This window comes from Camelina sativa, chromosome 11, assembly GCF_030686135.1.
Source record: "Camelina sativa cultivar CO46 ecotype springtype chromosome 11, ASM3068613v1".
Taxonomy (NCBI): Eukaryota; Viridiplantae; Streptophyta; class Magnoliopsida; order Brassicales; family Brassicaceae; genus Camelina; species Camelina sativa.
The window spans coordinates 38,411,299-38,429,505 of record NC_141890.1 but is presented as its reverse complement, the minus strand read 5'-3'; the positions used below and the strand labels follow the sequence as shown (position 1 = coordinate 38,429,505).

The following is an 18,207-nucleotide window of genomic DNA, read 5'->3' as shown; positions in this document are numbered from 1 at the left end:
GCATTCATCACAGACAGGGGAACCTACTGTTATGAAGTTATGCCGTTCGGACTAAAAAACGCCAGGACGACCTACCAACGATTGGGGAATATGATGTTCGCCGATTTACTTGGCCGCACCATGGAGATCTATATCGACGATATGCTGGTCAAATCCTTGATCGCGTAGCAACACATTCAGCATCTCGCCGAATGTTTTGATATCCTGGACAAGTTTCAAATGAAGCTGAATCCCACAATGCGCACTTTTGGGGTCACATCAGGTGAATTCCTGGGATAAATTGTTACCGAACGAGGAATAGAGGCAAACCCAAAGCAGATTGAGGCCATACTCGGACTGCCATCTCCAAATAACAAACAGGAAGTACAACACATGACCGGCCGGATCACCGCTTTGAATCGATTCATCGCTCGGTCAACCGATAAATGCCTTTCTTTCTACCAACTCCTCCGGGAGCTAAAGGAGTATCTGACCAGTCACCCAGTGCTAGTTAAGCTAGAGGGCGAGACATTGTATTTGTACATCTCAGTTTCCAGCTCGGCAGTCAGCGGCGTCCTGGTTCGAGACGATCGCGGTGAACAAAAACCAATTTTCTATACTAGCAAGGCCCTCAGCAAGGCGGAGTCTCGATACCCCACGCTGGAGAAGCTGGTCCTTGCCGTGATTACTGCTGCGCGTAAACTCCGACCTTATTTCCAGTCGCACTCCGTCGTCGTATTTAACGATCAGCCACTCCAAACTATCCTCCATAGCCATCTCCAGTCTGGACGAATGGCGAAGTGGGCAGTCGAGTTGAGCGAATATGTTATCGAATATCGCTCTCGTCCGAGTTTGAAGTTGCAAGTTTTGGCCGATTTCATCACAGAGCTATCTCCTGACCTCGGGGACCCTACCCCCAAACAGGAACATTGGACGATGTTCGTCGATGGCTCGTCATCTCATCAAGGATCCGACGTAGGGCTCATTCTCCGATCTCCGTCTGGCTCGTCATCTCATGAAGCTCAATTTTAAAGCGTCCAATAACGAAACAGAGTACGAAGCCGTTCTCGTGGGGCTTCGTTTAGCGCGAGGACTCGGGGTGACACACTTGCAAGTTTTCTGCGATTCTCAACTAGTAGTTAGCCAGTTCAGTGGTGAGTTCAATGCCAAGAACAAGCAAATGGGAGCGTACCGTCAGTTAATCAGGACAGTGTCCGGAGAATTTACCTCTTTTTCTCTGACAAAAGTCCCGAGGGACGAGAACGCATCAGCCGACGCCCTCGCAGCCTTGGCAAATAGCTTGGATCCTGATTTACGGCGTACCATTCCAGTCGAATGCATTGAAACACCTAGCATCGATCTAGTCAGCCTAATCTTCGTCATCAACGACGATTCGGTTCCAATGGAAGTCGACGAACCAATAGAGGACTTGACCGACTTCACGAAGCCACCTGACGATTGGCAAATTGAGATTAAACTGTGTATCTCTAATTGAGTCGTCCCGCCAGATCGCTGGGCAGCTCGGCGTATGAAAGCACGAAGCGCCAAGTACATCCTTTTGGATGGGAATTTATACCGCTGTAGTTTGTCCGGGGTATTCCTTACTTGCGTCAGTCACAACGGAGCCGAACGAATCATGATGGAAGTACATGAAGGTGATGGTGGTAATCATTCAGGCGGACGTGCACTCGCATTAAAGATCAAGAAGGACGGACATTACTGGAGAAGCAGGCGTCCCAACACTTTGCCGCACCATGATGGTCGATAATCCCGAGCTTAATAATGACATGTTAACCGATCACATCGATTTCACCGAAGAGTTACGCGACCAGGCTCTGGTCCGGATCCAACATTACCAGGACGCAACAGCCCAGTATTACAATAAGACCGGGCTCTGATCAGCGACGCTTTAACGAAGGCGACTTGGTCCTACGAGAGGTCTACGAAAACACCAAAGAGGTAAACGCCGGTAAACTCGGCGCTTGGTGGGAAGGACCATATCTTGTCTCCAAGGCAGTTCCTCCAGGCGTTTATGAACTTACAACCATGTCTGGCCAACAAGTCAGGAACTCGTGGAATGCAGCCCATTTAAAACGTTATTATTATTAGATCGTTTTCACGATAGGAGGTTTCGGAAACCCAACCTTCAATTGTTTTTCGTTTACTATGAACTACAACTGGCTTGATCCCTGTTTCAAGGTACGTAGGCAATTCCTCATCTTTTGGTAAAGATTGAACGAATTCAGCCATAATTTAAATAAAGTTTATTTTTGTCGAGATCTTCATCGAATGTGCGAATCAATTGCATTCAGTTCGGCATAAATACAACTTGACAAAAATAATGTGTTGAAAGAGAAACAGAGTTGAAATTTCCATTGAATGTAAGTCGATTACATTCAGTTCGGCGGTTCAGCACAGATAAAGTTTCACGCAAAAAATATATATATATATAAAAATAATGTCCTAAGGACACCGCTAAGCGGCAAGCACTCCGTCGGTAAACCCAATCCAAAAGTTTTGCCGCAAGTCCTCTAGCGTTCTGAACGGTCCTACAATCTCAGGATGGGAGCTGGTCCGGATAGGTCAGACTCCAACGGTTCTTCCATCGCCAGTTCATCCACCGCGGTTCGCCAGATCTGTCGCTCCCGCTACAAGGCTTCTAGCCTTTCAATCGGCAACCCGGAACCTTTGGATATCATGTCTTCTATGAAGGCACATGGGCCCTCGACTAGATGGCGTTCACGGAAGGCCTGACCTGTCGATTCCAAGTAATTGACAAACTGGATCAACCTCTTCAGACAAGCTCGATAGGCCCAGACGTCTGTTATGAACGGGAAGGCAGTTTCCCCCAGGGTTTCGCGATCATTTTCCGGTAGATCGGGTACCTCCATCCGATCAACCAGTTCTTTGCACGTCGAATGCTCGACAAGTAGACAATCCATACGCCACTGCGCCAGGAAATAACCTTCGTCGATAAGCCCGTCCAGAACTTGAATGGTCCCTTCCAAACGGTAGAGTCGATGGAGCTGGTCAAGCTTCGGGCGAAGCGCCTTGATATACGCGCCCATTCTTTTGCGACGAGCTCGATACCCTCGGAGCTCCAGTTGTAAGGGAGACACCTCCGGGTCGACGGTGTCGGAGCTTGGAGCGAACTCACGAGGTCGGGACGTTTTTCCTACTTCTTGAGGGGGGGATTATCCGGTAAGTTTGGATCCCGACCGCCAGATGTGGCGGCTATCCTTTCATGGGCCCTCCTTAACCATGCAGATCGAGTAGTAACTGGCATCTTTTTCTTTCTTTTTCGAAGCGGTTGCGAATGTCTACCAAGGATCCGACCCTTCCTCTATTTATACTGAAACTTCGTGAACAACCGCGATTGATTCTAAAAGATCGTGTAGGCATTAAATGTTTCTAGACACGTGTCTTTTGTTTTTTTTTAAAAAAATAATTATAATAAGAATAATAATAATAATAATAATAATATATATATATATATACATATATTTGTGTCAGTTCGGACCAAATTCAAACGAAGTCGGATACATTCTTTGTTGACACCCTGGCGAGGTGATCAACTCACATCACAACACATTATTTTCCGTACGTCGGGATAAGCCGAATCCAGAGTATTTATTTAGCACCCGATCTCTCATTTGTGGGGTAAACCGAACCCAGAGTATTTATTTCGCACCCAAATCTTTAGTTCGGACGGAATGGTAAGCCGAACCCAGAGAATAATTTTGCTGTCCGACTTCCAAACTAGAGCAAAGGAGGAAAGCCGAGCCCAATATCTCGCACTCCGAACATACATATCCCGTTAAGGGATAATGACCCACCTTTAAGGCCCAGATCATTGTTTTCTACGAATATTTGACAAAGGATTACTTGATGTAAGCCGAGAGACGTCTTGCCTCTTGTACATCTTTGAAAAACAATAGTAATAAATAGAAACATGTTTCAAGTTTTATTCAGCCTGCTACAATGCGGCAAAGCCTTATTCGTCAGTTTGGATTAAAATAAAAAAATTCATATTACTAATATAAAATATGCTAATTTTGAGCTAGTGCGCTACTAGCAGCGATTTCACGAGCACTTGTCTTGAGTCGCTTCGGCATCGGCCACAACAGCTGTAGCCCAGTCTTCTCCCATTCTTTGGGACGCGTCTCTAGTGCTCTGGCTTTCTGCTCGGCCTCATCCAGCAGATTGGTAGTCCTTTTTCTTTTCGCCTTAAGAATAGCAATCTCAGATTCCAGATTCTTTAGCTGGCGATCAATCCTTCCTTTCTTCATATGAAAATACCGCAGATCCTGACTAAGTTCTTGATGCATGACTTTGATCTGCGCAAATGCAATTAATAATAAAAGGGGACAGTCAAGTCAAAGCAATAGCGGATTGGTTACCTGGCGATAGAAGGTATGGACCTCAGCGATGTCGGTTTCGCTGGCACGTCTGTTTATGTAAAATGGCTTGATATCGGTTGGAACGAAGTCACCAATCAAGGCAGGATCCGTTTGGGCAGAATTCTGATTCGCCTTCCGATTGCATTCATTGCAATATGCGATCAAACACGACGGTAAAGCAGCTACCCTATTGAACCCATTCTCGATCTAAGTCCTCGGATGGGATTCAAGCATCTCGAGTTTAAGCAATAAATCACGCTGCACTTGTTACGAGGCAGCAAGCCGATTGCGATACTCAGCATGCCGATCTTCCAAAGTCACGTCTTTCTTCCGAATTGACACGGAACATTAATATCCAAGGAACCCGTATGTTCGGATAATAAGCTATTCCTCTCTCGATAGCTTCTACATTCGAGATCATCGGGACATCGTTCCCGGCAAGCGGAGATTCTACGCTGCTGATAGAACTAGGCATTATTCCAGTTCTAAGTTTGCCTCGGTCTGGATAATTCCAAGCAAACAAAAGGATTGAAGCTTATTTATACAAGTTTAGGATGAGATATTTTTTCCAATTTTGCTAAATAAATAAAAAAAATCGACTTTCGAGATACTAGACATATTCCATTTCTACGAAAGGGAAAGATTCCAGAAAAAATAAGTAAAATCCAAAGTCTTTAAACTTAAAAAGTAAAATGAGCCGAGCAAGTCGGCAATATTCTAACAAGGGTTTTCAAAACCCGGACTTAAACAAGTTCGTCACCTAGAGAAATACGAAGCGAACGCTTAGACCTCCAAGTTGTCGGACAGACCGGCTTGGAATATGGCGGCGTTTGATCCATGTTGATGCCTCACGGAATCCGGAGCCATAGTCCCAGGATGAAGAATTCCGAAGTCGAGCTGATCCGGAGACATGACGAGATCGTTCTCCTCCAATTCAAGGATATCCATCGCGTCGACGGCATCCTGAGCTTTTGCCTTCTTCTCATTGATCTCCATGATTCGTTCTTCTGGAATAACAGACCCTTTTTCGATCTGATATTGCACCGTCTCTTGAACTCCAACAGCCTGATTCAGCATGTCCTCCATGGGGCGAACTATTGTGTCCTGTTCAACCAAATAGGCTCTAACTTTATCTAGACGAGTTTGTGCCTTTTTCACTGTTCGTTCTACTTTATTCAAATGGTCCCGGCGGAGTCTGCGAACTTCAGAGTCAAGCTTAGCCTTCAGCTCATCGCACTCTCGTCACAGCTTGGATTTCTCCTCTGCAAGAGCGCGTGTCTAGGAGTTCAATTCACCAATCTTCAGTTCGGATTGAGCGATGATTTCATCTTTCCCGATGATGACGGCCTCCAGCTCTTTGATCATGTCGTCTTTAGCCATACTAGCTGTCCGGATCTCTCTTCTAAGCTTTCATTCATCCTTTCAAATTCGAACCCAGAAGTCGATAACGATTTCATTCGCTTATCATATAATTGAGTTAGCGTGTTGATCTTGGCAGCAGTTTGTAAATCCAGGAAGAGTGTGTTAGATCACCTGTACAAAATCTAAACCGCTTAAGGAAAGTAGTGATACGAACCATGAGGTGGAATTCAGCGATGTTGAGGTATGCTTTTTCGAACTCTAGTTTCTCCGCTTTCGGAAGGATACGCCTGGAAATTTTCAGGTTCCAAAAGAGTTCGCCGGAGGCTGCCTGATTCGCAACCAAAGGACCATCGCCAAAATAGTCGAAGGCGAATCGATTGGTTTTAAAATTCCCTCTTTTTACGCGGAATCGATCAGCTGACTCCATACCCGCGTCTTCGGCCGAGCGTTTGCGGTTAACTACGGATGGCGGTTCGGAAACAGAGTCACCTCTGACTTGTTTCCCTTTGTTTTGCTTCTTCTTCTTTTTTCTCTTCTCTCTCCAGTCTCGAGTGGGACGATATCCTGTTCGGTAGTTGGAGGGTCGAAATCTTCTTTTTTCAACGATACCCTTGATACCGACTATGTCGACGTACTCTTCATTATCCTGAACAGGATCGGTGTCAGATTGGGCGACAGCCTGAGAATCCGGATGCACGATCTAGAGGCAGTTGGCCTCGATAACACACGCTCCAACAGTTTCCGAGCTTTGCCCCAGTGAACTCTTAAAACTTGAAAATTTAGTCCTGGCTTTGCCCATCGCTCTTTCGACATGAATGCGGGTGATAAATTCCCACCGACGATTGGTTCCGGATAGTAATGCATCTCTGACGGACTGATAACTGCAAGCTAGACGTGTTGCGCAGAAGGGGCGATCTGAAAAGAAGAAACGGAAAGTCAAAACTAGTCAGAAATGTCACGACCAATCGAGGCACATGAGAAATTAAAAGTCTACCAGGATTTCCATTCCACACTCTCCGATGGATGCCCAGCGGGTCTTCGAGTGAGTACTGGTCGACGCGAACGTAAAAGTAGCGGGCGGCCCACTTTTTTGCCGGGGAGAAAGTTGTGTTTTGGCTTTATATTCACTTCCCAGTTCTCTTTGTTCTTCGGTATTTTAAAATTCGATAACTGTTCAAAGCATTGAACTCCGATCTCAACTCCCACTTCGGTTGCAATAGTAAGGGCAGCAACGAAATTACAAATACTACCGGGAGCGATCTAGCAGATCGACATTCGGCGTCTTTGGGCATATCGCGATAACAACGCCGGAATCGGAAACCAGAGGCGACATTCAGTAAAATAATCTTCATACAAGCAGATGTACCCTTTTGGAGGATTCTAGGGTCGCTGGTCATCTCGCGGGATTAGGATTGTGACACCTTTGTTGCCCATGCCGCACGAGTTCAGCATGTTGTTGACCGATTTGATCGAACTCAAAGTTTTTTCACCTCCAATTCGTCCTTTGTGATCTAGCAGAGGCGAAACATCCTCGACCAAGATCCCTAATGGAATGAACCGACCTTCCTCTAGGTGTAAATCGATGTTAGGCGGTTCGGTGTCCTTCTCCTCATGGCGATCTGATTCTAGGTTTCGCAAGGAAGAAGCTCCAGCCGAACATCGGATTAAAGGAGGTTGGGCTTCGGAGCCTGATCTGGCTAATCGACCGACCTCTATGACACGTTCTGAGTTAGGAGCTTTACGCTTGGAATTACGCCGGGTTAGCTGATCACATTCGATTTCGGGCGAAGAGATGGGTTCCGAAGTGCTCGCCATGACGGATGATCGGAGAGTGCGGAGGAAAGTCAAAAAGAAAAGCAATAACAAAAATAAAGTAAAGAGGAGAGAGAACAGAGCAGAATACCTTGTTTTGCTGGCGAAAAGTGAGAAATGGTGAGAGGAGCCGCGTATTTATAGAGTTAAGTGGGCGGCAACCCTACGGAAAGTCATCATAACCTATGCGACCTTTCGGCTTCCAACCTAGCAGATTTGACATACATGACACGTGTCATCACGACGATGTGCGGTGAAACAGTGTAAAAAATTCGGGTTATGTAATCAAAATTCTTAATGATTCAGATCAGATATATTGTTTCCTATAGTCCTGATATTCAAATTTACTCCTGAATATTCAGAACTGGGGGGCGGGAGACTAATTGTTGATACGGGATTTAGCACCCCCAACATACCGATCTAAACCAGAAATATATTTCGGTTACTAAACCGGGAATCCAGTTTAGAACCCAATTGATGTTGACTTGAGGCCTGTTCAGAAGAAGGAAGCCCAGTCCCGAAGACGGAGAGCCGACTTCCCAATTCGCCTGGTGGTCGACTTGAAGAGAAGAAGCAACTTTCCTTATTTTAGTTTAATTTATAAGGAAAGCTAATATATTTTGTAATAGAGAGGAAAGTATAAATATAGAAGAGACTCCCTCATTGTAAATCATGAAGCATTGAATACAATAACTTAAGCTTTTCATTGTTCTTAGCAAAACCCTAACTTGAGTTCTAAGAGATCTAAACCTTTTTTCCGATTTTAAGCTCAGATCGAATTTCTTGAGAGATTGCTCCCTTGAATTTGTTTCCCCAATCAAACAAATTGATTGTGGAAACTTAGTTTCTACAAATAACAAATTAACCTTACAAATAATATGTTCCGATAATGTTCTAATCACATATGAGGTTCTACATTACCTAAAGTCCTCAGGAGCCACAAAGAGATGCTATATAGCTGTAAAAACCGATATGAGTAAAGCCTATGATCGGTTAGAATGAGATTTCCTTGAATGTGTTATGTAAGAAATGGGATTTCACCAAAAGTGGATAAGGTGGATCATGCAATGTGTCTCAACAGTTTCTTACCCATTCCTTTTGAATGGAGCTGAACAAGGAATGGTCAAACCTCAAAGAGGTATCCGCCAGGGCAACCCGTTATCCCCTTACCTGTTCATGTTCTGCAGTGAGGTCCTTTCGGGTCTCTGCCTTAGAGCACAACAGGATGGCCGACTCCCCGGAGTAAGGATAGCTCTAGGGTGTCCCTAAGATTAATCATCTCCTTTTTGCAGATGACACTATTTTTTTCTGTCAATTTGATGCTCAAAGTTGTGCAAACCTCCTAAACATATTGCAGAAATATGAGAATGCATCAGGACAGATGATTAATAAGGCAAAGTCTGCAATTACTTTTTCTTCCAAAACAGGGGAGGAACCAAAAGCGGAGGCACAACGAATTCTAGGAATCCAAAAGGTGGAAGGTTTAGGGAAATACCTAGGATTACCTGAAATGTTTGGAAGGAAGAAAAGGGATATCTTTAACCAAATCATAGATTGGATCAGGCAACGATCCCAAAGCTATTCCTCCAAATATCTCTCCTCTGCTGGCAAGACCACCATGCTCAAATCTGTCATCTCAGCGATGTTCACCTATACCATGTCCTGCTTTAAGATGCCTAATTCCATATGTAAAAGAATACAATCAGCTCTTACTCGCTTCTGGTGGGACTTCTCTTATAGAAAAAAGAAAGTGTCATCGATCGCTTGGTCCAAGATGACAAAATCAAAGATAGAGGGGAGACTAGGATTTAAAGACATTACCAATTTTAGTGATGCCCTCCTCGCAAAAGTGAGTTGGCGGATCCTGAATAAACCAGTGTCTCTGTTAGCAAGAACCCTTCTGGGCAAATACTGCAAGTCCACTGATGGAGGGGAATCTACATCGGGAGAGACTTACTCAAGTCCCATTTGGGTAAAGCCATTGGCTTGGGAACTAATACTTCAGTTTGGTTTGATCCTTGGATCTCCCTGACATCATCTGTGACCCCTATGGGACCACCACTAAAAGAATCTCAACATATGCGAGTTCAAGATCTTATTTTCCCTGTCTCGAAGAATTGGGATCAAGAGAAGATACGACAAACCATACCTCATCACGAGGATGCAATTCTTCTTCTCAAGCCTAGTAAGCTAAATGCCCTGGATTGTTACCTCTGGCTGGCTACTAAATCAGGCGAGTACACTGCCAAATCAGGTTATCATGAGGCTTCGAACGAAGCAAAACACCAACCTACACCGGAGGCGACCGTAAGGGATTTTAATTGGCTCAATGCCGTGTGGTATTTACGGTGCTCCCCAAAAGTTAAATTCCTTCTCTGGAAAGGTTTAAACAATGTTCTTCCTGTCGGAAGCAATCTTCAGGAGCGGAACATCAATCCGGATGCTCGCTGTCCCCATTGCAACGATCAGGAATCATGCCTTCACTTGTGCTTCAATTGTCCTTTTGCCAAACAAGTGTGGAGCCAAGCACCATTCAAACACCCACCAAGCTCATACCTGTTCACTAACATGCGACAAGGGATCGAAGCAACTAACAAGTTGGTGTGCTTACCCCTGACGGGAATAAGTCATGGACCCCTCTCACCGTGGATCTTGTGGGGTTTATGGACCACCAGGAACAAAAAGATCTTTGAGCAGAAATCGATAAGCGGATCGGAAACCATAATCACAACCATACAACAAGCTCGGGAATGGTTAACAGCCCAAGCTTTACCTCTACAGACCACTATTCATAAGCAGATCCACTCAAATCCGGCTCGCAGATCAGACACGAGCCGATGTTTTTCTGATGCAGTGTGGCGAGCAGAATCGCTTGACGTCGGATCGGGATGGATCTTCTTCGATTGTCTATCGAATTCGGAGAAACAGGGCCAAACAGTGGCAAAAAATGTGAGTACCCCTCTATTGGCAGAAGCCCTGGCTCTTTTCTCTGCTATCCAGCACGCCCTCGACTTCGGGATCGAAAACATTTCTTTTGCTTCAGATTCGCAACAGCTGATCAAAGCACTCAACTCATAGCCCTTCTCAAAGGAACTCTACGGATTCAACACGACATCCTACGTTTGTCTTTAGATTTTGATTTCTGTAACATCCAATTTGTTAAGAGAGAAAACAATAAAAGAGCCGATGAGGTAGCTAAATCGGCTCTACTCTCCTTCCCAATTTGTACCACGTGATTTAATGAAATCTCCGGTTTGACAAAAAAAAAAAAAAAAAAAAAAACCTTACAAATAATATGTTAGTTAGATTAACATGTTTTCATTTAAAAACACCTATCTAAGTATCTATAAGTAGTTTTTTTTAAAACAAATTAAATCACCACATTGCATAAACGTTTTATTCTTTAAAGTGATTTTATTAATGTAATGTCAAAAAAAAAAAGTTATTAACCTATCTTTAATTAGTTTAAAATAAATATGTTTTGCTAGTAATCGTTCACATATGCTCGGTGTATGAGCGTTCACATATGCTCGGTGTCAGGGGCCATTCAATCAACTGTGTGTTGAAACAAAGAAACCAAAAAGTATGCATATTCTCTCTTGGGATTTGATCTCGGGGAACACCTTTCATTTTAATTTACAGAAACATCTTACTCATTGAATCGGACTACTTTTTATCTCCTAGTTACTAGATAGAATTTGAGCAGTTTTCATAAGTAGTAGTTAGCAAATTAACTCTTTAATATTTTCAGAACATCAACTCTAATTTGAGTTCCATTTAAGACATGTTTTGGTGCTACGAATATAAATGTGCTCGAATTATTATTTAATTTATAAAATTACTTTTGGAGTAACGGAAAAGATATTTGGTAATGTGATATAAAAATGTGTGGATAGATTTTAATCATTACTATATCAGATTTAGATATACTTTAAATTACTTGCTGCACTCCATCACCAGAAAAGTTACCTAGTTGAAGAAGTGGCCGATAGAGTCAGGTTTACAAGAATTGAACAATGGAAAAAAGTGGATTCATTTCTCTTTAGTTTACAAGTGATACGGTACATGGATCATTGTATGTATGATGTTGAAGAAAACGACAAATATAATGATTTCATAAATATATGATTTTAAGCACATTCGATCTCTATATTTTGCTAAAAGTTATATTATAGTATTAATTATAATGGGAGAGTTGTCAAAAAGAACAAAAATGAAATAAAGAAGAGCAAGGGGGAGTTGTGTTGTGGGGTCACAGTGACACAACATTCACTTACAAAAAAAGAGAGAGTAAAGGTAAAAGATGATAATAATCTATAATTTTCTTTTCTTATTTTTTTTTCTTTGTTGGTGCTTTGCAAAATTTAATCTTCACTTTGGATTTGGAATCTGAATTCCTATCATCAACAAAAATTTCAGCATTAAATACTTTTGTATCAATAAAAAGATTTGGTTCAATAATTTTTGATCCATGTATATATGGATTTTTTTGTAAATTTTTTTTTCGAATTAATGAAAAAAATCGATCATTAAATTGATATCTTAATATTTAAACTTCACTTTTAATTTGGAGTCTTAATTCCTCTTATCAGCCAAAATTTCAGCTTCAAATAGTTTTGACCAATATATTGTTTTTATTGTAAAATTTTTATTTTTATGATATAAAATGTTTCTAAATACTTACGAGCTTTTTTTTGGTTATGTTCGATCATTAAAATGTAATTATAAATTTTTTTTTAAAATAAATTGTTTGAGAACTTTTTGCATACGCCTGAAACCAATAAAAATTAACTTAATTAGCTCTTGCTTTTGTTTCAATAGTTGGGTGGCATGAAATCACAACATTTGAATTCAGCATTGTAATAGTCTTCTTTCTCTACCCCGGTCAACATTCTTTGACTTTGATTTTTTGTTTCCTTTGGTGTTCTCGTCTTGTCTTGCTACATCTACTAAACGCCAACTAGTTTTTTTTTTTTTGCTTTGCCTATTTATAAATATGTGGTTTGGCCTACTGCGAATTTTATTCACCGTCCGTATTCACGCATATAGAATAATATATTTTTTTTGGTTTAATATACCTTTTTTTCTTAAACTAAGATCAGAGATAGTGAAAGTTGAAAACTAGATTGAGACAAATAATGGATCGGGGACATGTATCTTACATAATTGTAGTGATATATGTGGTGGTGGGAGCGACATGCTTGAGTGGTATAATCGTAAATCACACGCCGTGTTTTAGATTCTGTTCCTTCTTTTCTCTCTCTCTCTCTCTCGTAATAAAAGAGTGAGACTTCTGTTTTGTCTTTCGAGCCATTCCCATGTGCCTTGTCTCCGACAACTCTCTCCCTCCCTCTCTCTCTCTCTTCCTCTGGTTCACATGGAACTTCAATAACATTCACTATTTTAAGGTTTCTCATCTCAGGATAAAAAGTCAGGTGGGTACTACTCAATTTGGATTTTTTTTTTCACTTAGAACAGTTCTGTTTGATCTTTGATTCCTTAAGTTTAGAAGTCTTTTTTTTTTCTTTTTTTCTTCTAATATCTCTTATGACTATGATCATATTACTTCTTAAATCATCTTTCTCTCTTGATCCTGTAATGAAAATTCTTTGATTTTGGAGGTTATGTTTGCTTTAATTTGCCCTCAAAAGGTAATTTGCTTCTCTTGTTAGATTCTTGATCTCTGTGTTTTTTATCAGTACGTAGATTTGATTTGTTTATGAGTAAGAATTGAGTTATGAATGTGTAGATGAATTGGGTTGATCTGAGTTACAAATCTACGTTAGGTCATTTTAGAGCTAGCTTGTCTAGGATGGGTTTGAGATGAGTCAAAGGGTTTGATGTTTCTGTACTTGTAGTTGTGCAGATCATTTTTAGGTGTGACTAGAAGAAATGTACAAGCAGCCTAGACAAGAGATTGAGGCTTACTCTTTTGAGCCCAACCCTTCTGGGAAGCTGAGGTACTTACCGGTTAACAACTCTCGTAAACGGTTTTGTACCCTCGAGCCATCTCCTGACTCTCCTGCGTATAATGCTCTGTCGTCTACTGCTACATATGAGGATACATGTGGATCTTGTGTGACGGATGATTTGAATGACTTCAAACACAAGATTAAGGAGATAGAGACGGTCATGATGGGTCCGGACTCGTTGGACTTAGTCGTTGATGGTACGGACTCCTTTGATTCCACGGCGTGTCAAGAGATCAACAGTTGGAGATCAACTCTTGAGGCCATCTCGAGGCGGGATCTGAGAGCTGATCTTGTTTCATGTGCAAAAGCTATGTCTGAAAACGATCTTATGATGGCTAATTCGATGATGGAGAAGCTGCGCCAGATGGTCTCGGTTTCTGGAGAGCCTATCCAACGGTTGGGAGCTTATTTACTGGAAGGTCTAGTGGCGCAGTTAGCTTCATCGGGTAGTTCCATTTACAAATCACTTAACAGGTGCCCTGAACCGGCTAGCACCGACCTTCTCTCTTACATGCATATTCTCTATGAGGTTTGCCCTTACTTCAAGTTCGGATACATGTCAGCAAATGGTGCCATTGCTGAAGCCATGAAGGAAGAAAACAGAGTTCACATTATCGATTTTCAAATCGGTCAAGGGAGTCAATGGGTCACTCTTATCCAGGCATTTGCAGCTAGGCCCGGTGGGCCTCCGCGGATTCGGATAACGGGTATTGACGATACGACTTCAGCATATGCTCGCGGAGGTGGCCTAAGCATTGTCGGAAACAGACTCGCCAAGCTTGCTAAGCAGTTCAACGTTCCATTTGAGTTCAACCCTGTATCGGTGTCAGCGGCCGAGGTTAAACCTAAGAATCTCGGAGTCCGGCCAGGGGAAGCTCTAGCCGTCAACTTTGCCTTTGTTCTTCATCATATGCCTGACGAAAGCGTGAGCACTGAGAATCACCGGTACGTACGGTACAGTATTAGTTTTTGTATATAAATTTGTTTGAACATATATAGGATGATTCTTTTGTTTTGTCCCTTGACTGAGTTGAGTAAATTTTGTTTGCAGGGACCGGTTACTGAGAATGGTGAAGAGCTTATCTCCCAAGGTTGTGACTCTTGTGGAGCAAGAATCAAACACAAACACGGCCGCCTTCTTCCCGAGGTTCATGGAGACAATGAACTACTATGCCGCGATGTTCGAGTCGATTGATGTGACTCTCCCAAGAGATCACAAACAGAGGATTAATGTGGAGCAACATTGTCTAGCAAGAGATGTCGTGAACATCATCGCATGTGAAGGAGCTGATCGGATTGAGCGGCACGAGCTCTTAGGGAAATGGAAGTCACGTTTTGAGATGGCGGGTTTCACTTCTTACCCTTTGAGTCCCCTGGTGAATTCAACCATTAAAAGTCTGCTCAGGACCTACTCGTACAAGTACAGGCTAGAAGAAAGAGATGGAGCCTTGTATCTTGGTTGGATGCATAGAGATTTGGTAGCCTCGTGTGCTTGGAAATGAGACAGAGACATTTTCTCTAGTGTGATCGTAGTTAATGTGTTTCTACTTGTAGCAGTTTAGTCGCTCATTTGAATCTTCAAAACATTAGAAGAATATTATGTCTACTGCTAGAGACCAAGAAACATGCACACATACCAAAGTTAATGCTTTCACTTCCCCCAATCAAAAAACTTAAGCATATATATATATAGTTCACACGAATGGATCTTTATTAGTATAGATGTAATCGAAATAAATTGATGTTCAATAAAACAACAAAACAGTGTCTTGTCACAGTTTTGACATCTCAACGATTCAATAATTTTTGGAGAGAACACGTGTAAATGGGTGTATCTTTCGCAAATAAATAGTAAATGTGTGATGTGTCTAAATCTAATTAGTAATTTGAAGCTCAAGTTCTCAACACTCTACTTTTTGATAAATAATTATTAATAATCTTCCACAAGTTAATTAAAAGGTAGTGAAACCAAAGTACTAAGCGACTTAAAAGCATATGCTAATTTATAAGATTAGATACTAATTTTAAGTTTTTTAAGTTACTAGTGTAATTCTACAAAGAATAGGATTATGTTTATTCTTAAAAAATAGAAATATATTAAGAATATATAATTAATCTATATGATAATAACAATCTGAATAAATACAAAGAACAATTGTGTATTTTTTCTCGTATCATTTCATAAAATAATATCTATTAATAAAAAATTCAACATTAATTTTTAAAAGATAATGAACTTAAATAATTTAAAATTTAATTTTCAATGTCATTCTCTACTCTATACTCTCAACATGCACAGTTTTAACATTGATTGTGATGTTAAAATGATTTTTCATCACTCTGAGAAATCCATTACAATTTTGATTTATTTTAGAAATCGTTGTAACATTTAATTATATCCAATTTCTAAATATAACTGTTCATAAATTATGAAATTTAAATAAATTATTTTAACCGTTTAATTGAACCATTGCAATATTTATTTGATGAATTACTGGAAATGTTAGTTTATTTATGAAGCATTGTAACCTTATATCCTTATTTGACGAACCATTTCAACATTTGGTATACTTCCTATTTAAGATCACATCACTCGGGTAAACTCTTCGTAAATTATTATTTTTAGTTTTTTTAATTACTAAAAATTTATTTAACTTAATTGTTGGAAACTTATTAAGTAAACCCTGAAAATTTAGTTTATTTGATGAACCATTAAAATTTTGGTTTATTTTATGAATGGTTGTAACTTTTAGTAAATTTGATATTCATGGTTGTGTTTAGAATTACTAAAAAATATATATTAAAATTATATTTTGGAGAAATTTTATATTGGATTAACTATATATATATATATATAGAATATATTCTGATTGCCAAAACGTTTAATAAGTTTAGGTTGTTTAATATAGAATACTAGGTTTTCACCTGCGGTACACCGCGGGACTAAATTATAAATTAAATTATTATAAATAATAATTTTAAATTTATTTAGTTTTCAAATTCCCAATTAATTAATTTTTATCTAATTAATTTATAATTTTGTTTATAATGTTTTTTCTTCTTCTTATGTTTTATACAGTTTATAACCTAATTACATTAAATTTATTATTAAATAGAATATAAAATTTTAAAACACTTAGTTTTGTTTTCCGTAATTAAATAGAGGGTATGTGCATATATATGGTATGTTAGTGTAATTTTTTATGTGTATACATTTTTTTTTTTGAATATTAAGAATGTGTTGTAGTATATGTAATATTTTGTAGTTCAGGATTGGCCAGCCTTTGCAACATACCTAGACGATATCAAGATTGACAGGGAGGAGTTTTCTTCTTTTTCTTTGGTTCAGGTTTCTAGAAATGCTAATGTACGAGCGGATTCTTTGGCACGCCGAGCGCGTTCCAATCCCCATCCTATTTTGTTTGTAAACAATTTACCCACAGATTGGCTCATTTGAGCTGATTTCTTTTGTTGACAAAAAACAAAATAAAATAAATAAATTAATAGTTTTTGTGTTGGTTCTATAGTCCAAATCCGGCATGCTAGGCGGATCACACAACATGTTCAAAAAATTTTAATCCGCAAAAACTTATCATACGAAACTCGTGAAAGTAAAATATAGTATGTGAGGCTAAAAATCACTTTTTATCAAATCAGTTTTTCAAATTTTTAAAGAACAATAGTTCTTCACTCACCTACTTATAAAATAAGCAAATAAAATCTGTATACATTTACAATTATGTTTGTTACCTTTTAAAATACTTAGTTTCTAAAAAAAAACGAATATAAGTAAAGTTAATTTGTTTATTGAATTAATTATTTAATGCCAATGACATACCTGTAAATCAGTGTCAACTTCAGGATTTATTTTATAAATGTCTCCAAAAATGTATATGTAGATAGTTTGTCTACAAATTGATGATTATTTGTATTATATATTTATTTCAATTCCGCCTCTATGAAAACAGATATATTTATTTTAATTTAGGTATATTATAGGTAAGTTTTCATTCAAATAAATGAAATGTTTGATAATTGTAACGTTCCGACCGCCACCTCTTAGTAGATCCCATGTCCACTCATGGCCCATAGGCCCATCTTTTTAATGGACCTCACGTCCTCTTACTAGGCGCGTGAGCCTATCATATCCGACGGTCGGTTTGCTATGTCTGGGAGGCTTTAAAAACTTGTTTACCATTCCTAAAATCACCATATGATCTTTCCATATATCTTGTCCTCACTCGCACAGTCCCGACAATCACTTCCCGGAAGGTCACCAATTCTAAAACTACTCCAGCTCAAACACACTTAACTATGGAGTTCTATAAGGACTCATGACCAAAAACATATTTGCACTTTGATAACATAAATTGTCAAATCAATTCTTTTAAACCTCTCCGCAAACCGTGATGTCACAATTCACCCCCACTAACAGATCACAACGTCCTCGTTGTGAACAAAGACCGTCACCCTTGGTGGTGTGAGTCCACTCGACTTTGTACTCATCTGGGTTCGGCTCTAGTATCACTTGTAACGCTCCGACTGCCACCACTTAGTGGGCCCCATGTTTACTCACGGCCCACCTTCCTTCATGGACCTCACGTCCTTTTACTAGGACTGTGAGCCCAACCATATCCGACGGTCAGTTTGCTACGTCCGGAAGGCCTTAGAGACTTGTTTAG

The 18,207-nt window shown here is 40.2% G+C and overlaps 2 protein-coding genes across 5 annotated transcripts; both read left to right on the top strand.

The window, feature by feature from the left end:
• Positions 1-9,602: 9,602 nt before the first annotated feature.
• LOC147935130 (uncharacterized) lies at positions 9,603-10,631 on the top strand. The gene has a single exon (XM_087472870.1). It carries the CDS (start codon positions 9,603-9,605, stop codon positions 10,629-10,631), a length of 1,029 nt encoding a protein of 342 aa, XP_087328996.1.
• Positions 10,632-12,400: 1,769 nt separating this feature from the next.
• Positions 12,401-15,311, top strand: LOC109124724 (scarecrow-like transcription factor PAT1). Of its 4 annotated transcripts, none has more exons than XM_010443931.3 (3): positions 12,401-12,988; positions 13,420-14,470; positions 14,577-15,311. In XM_010443931.3, exons 2-3 carry the CDS (start codon positions 13,446-13,448, stop codon positions 15,025-15,027), a joined length of 1,476 nt encoding a protein of 491 aa, XP_010442233.2. In that variant the 5' UTR covers positions 12,401-12,988; positions 13,420-13,445; the 3' UTR covers positions 15,028-15,311. The 4 variants fall into 4 exon arrangements, with proteins under 4 accessions (XP_010442233.2, XP_010442232.2, XP_087329514.1 ...); XM_010443930.3 differs by having other exon boundaries at positions 12,580-12,988; positions 13,412-14,470; XM_087473388.1 differs by having other exon boundaries at positions 12,861-13,204.
• Positions 15,312-18,207: the final 2,896 nt, after the last annotated feature.

Excerpts from the sequence above, each read along its gene's own strand:
- LOC147935130 (XM_087472870.1), top strand. The coding sequence starts at position 9,603 with ATGGGACCACCACTAAAAGAATCTCAACATATGCGAGTTCAAGATCTT.
- LOC109124724 (XM_010443931.3), top strand. The coding sequence starts at position 13,446 with ATGTACAAGCAGCCTAGACAAGAGATTGAGGCTTACTCTTTTGAGCCC. Across the intron at positions 14,471-14,576 it reads GTGAGCACTGAGAATCACCG|GGACCGGTTACTGAGAATGG; the intron begins GTACGTACGGTA and ends TTTTGTTTGCAG.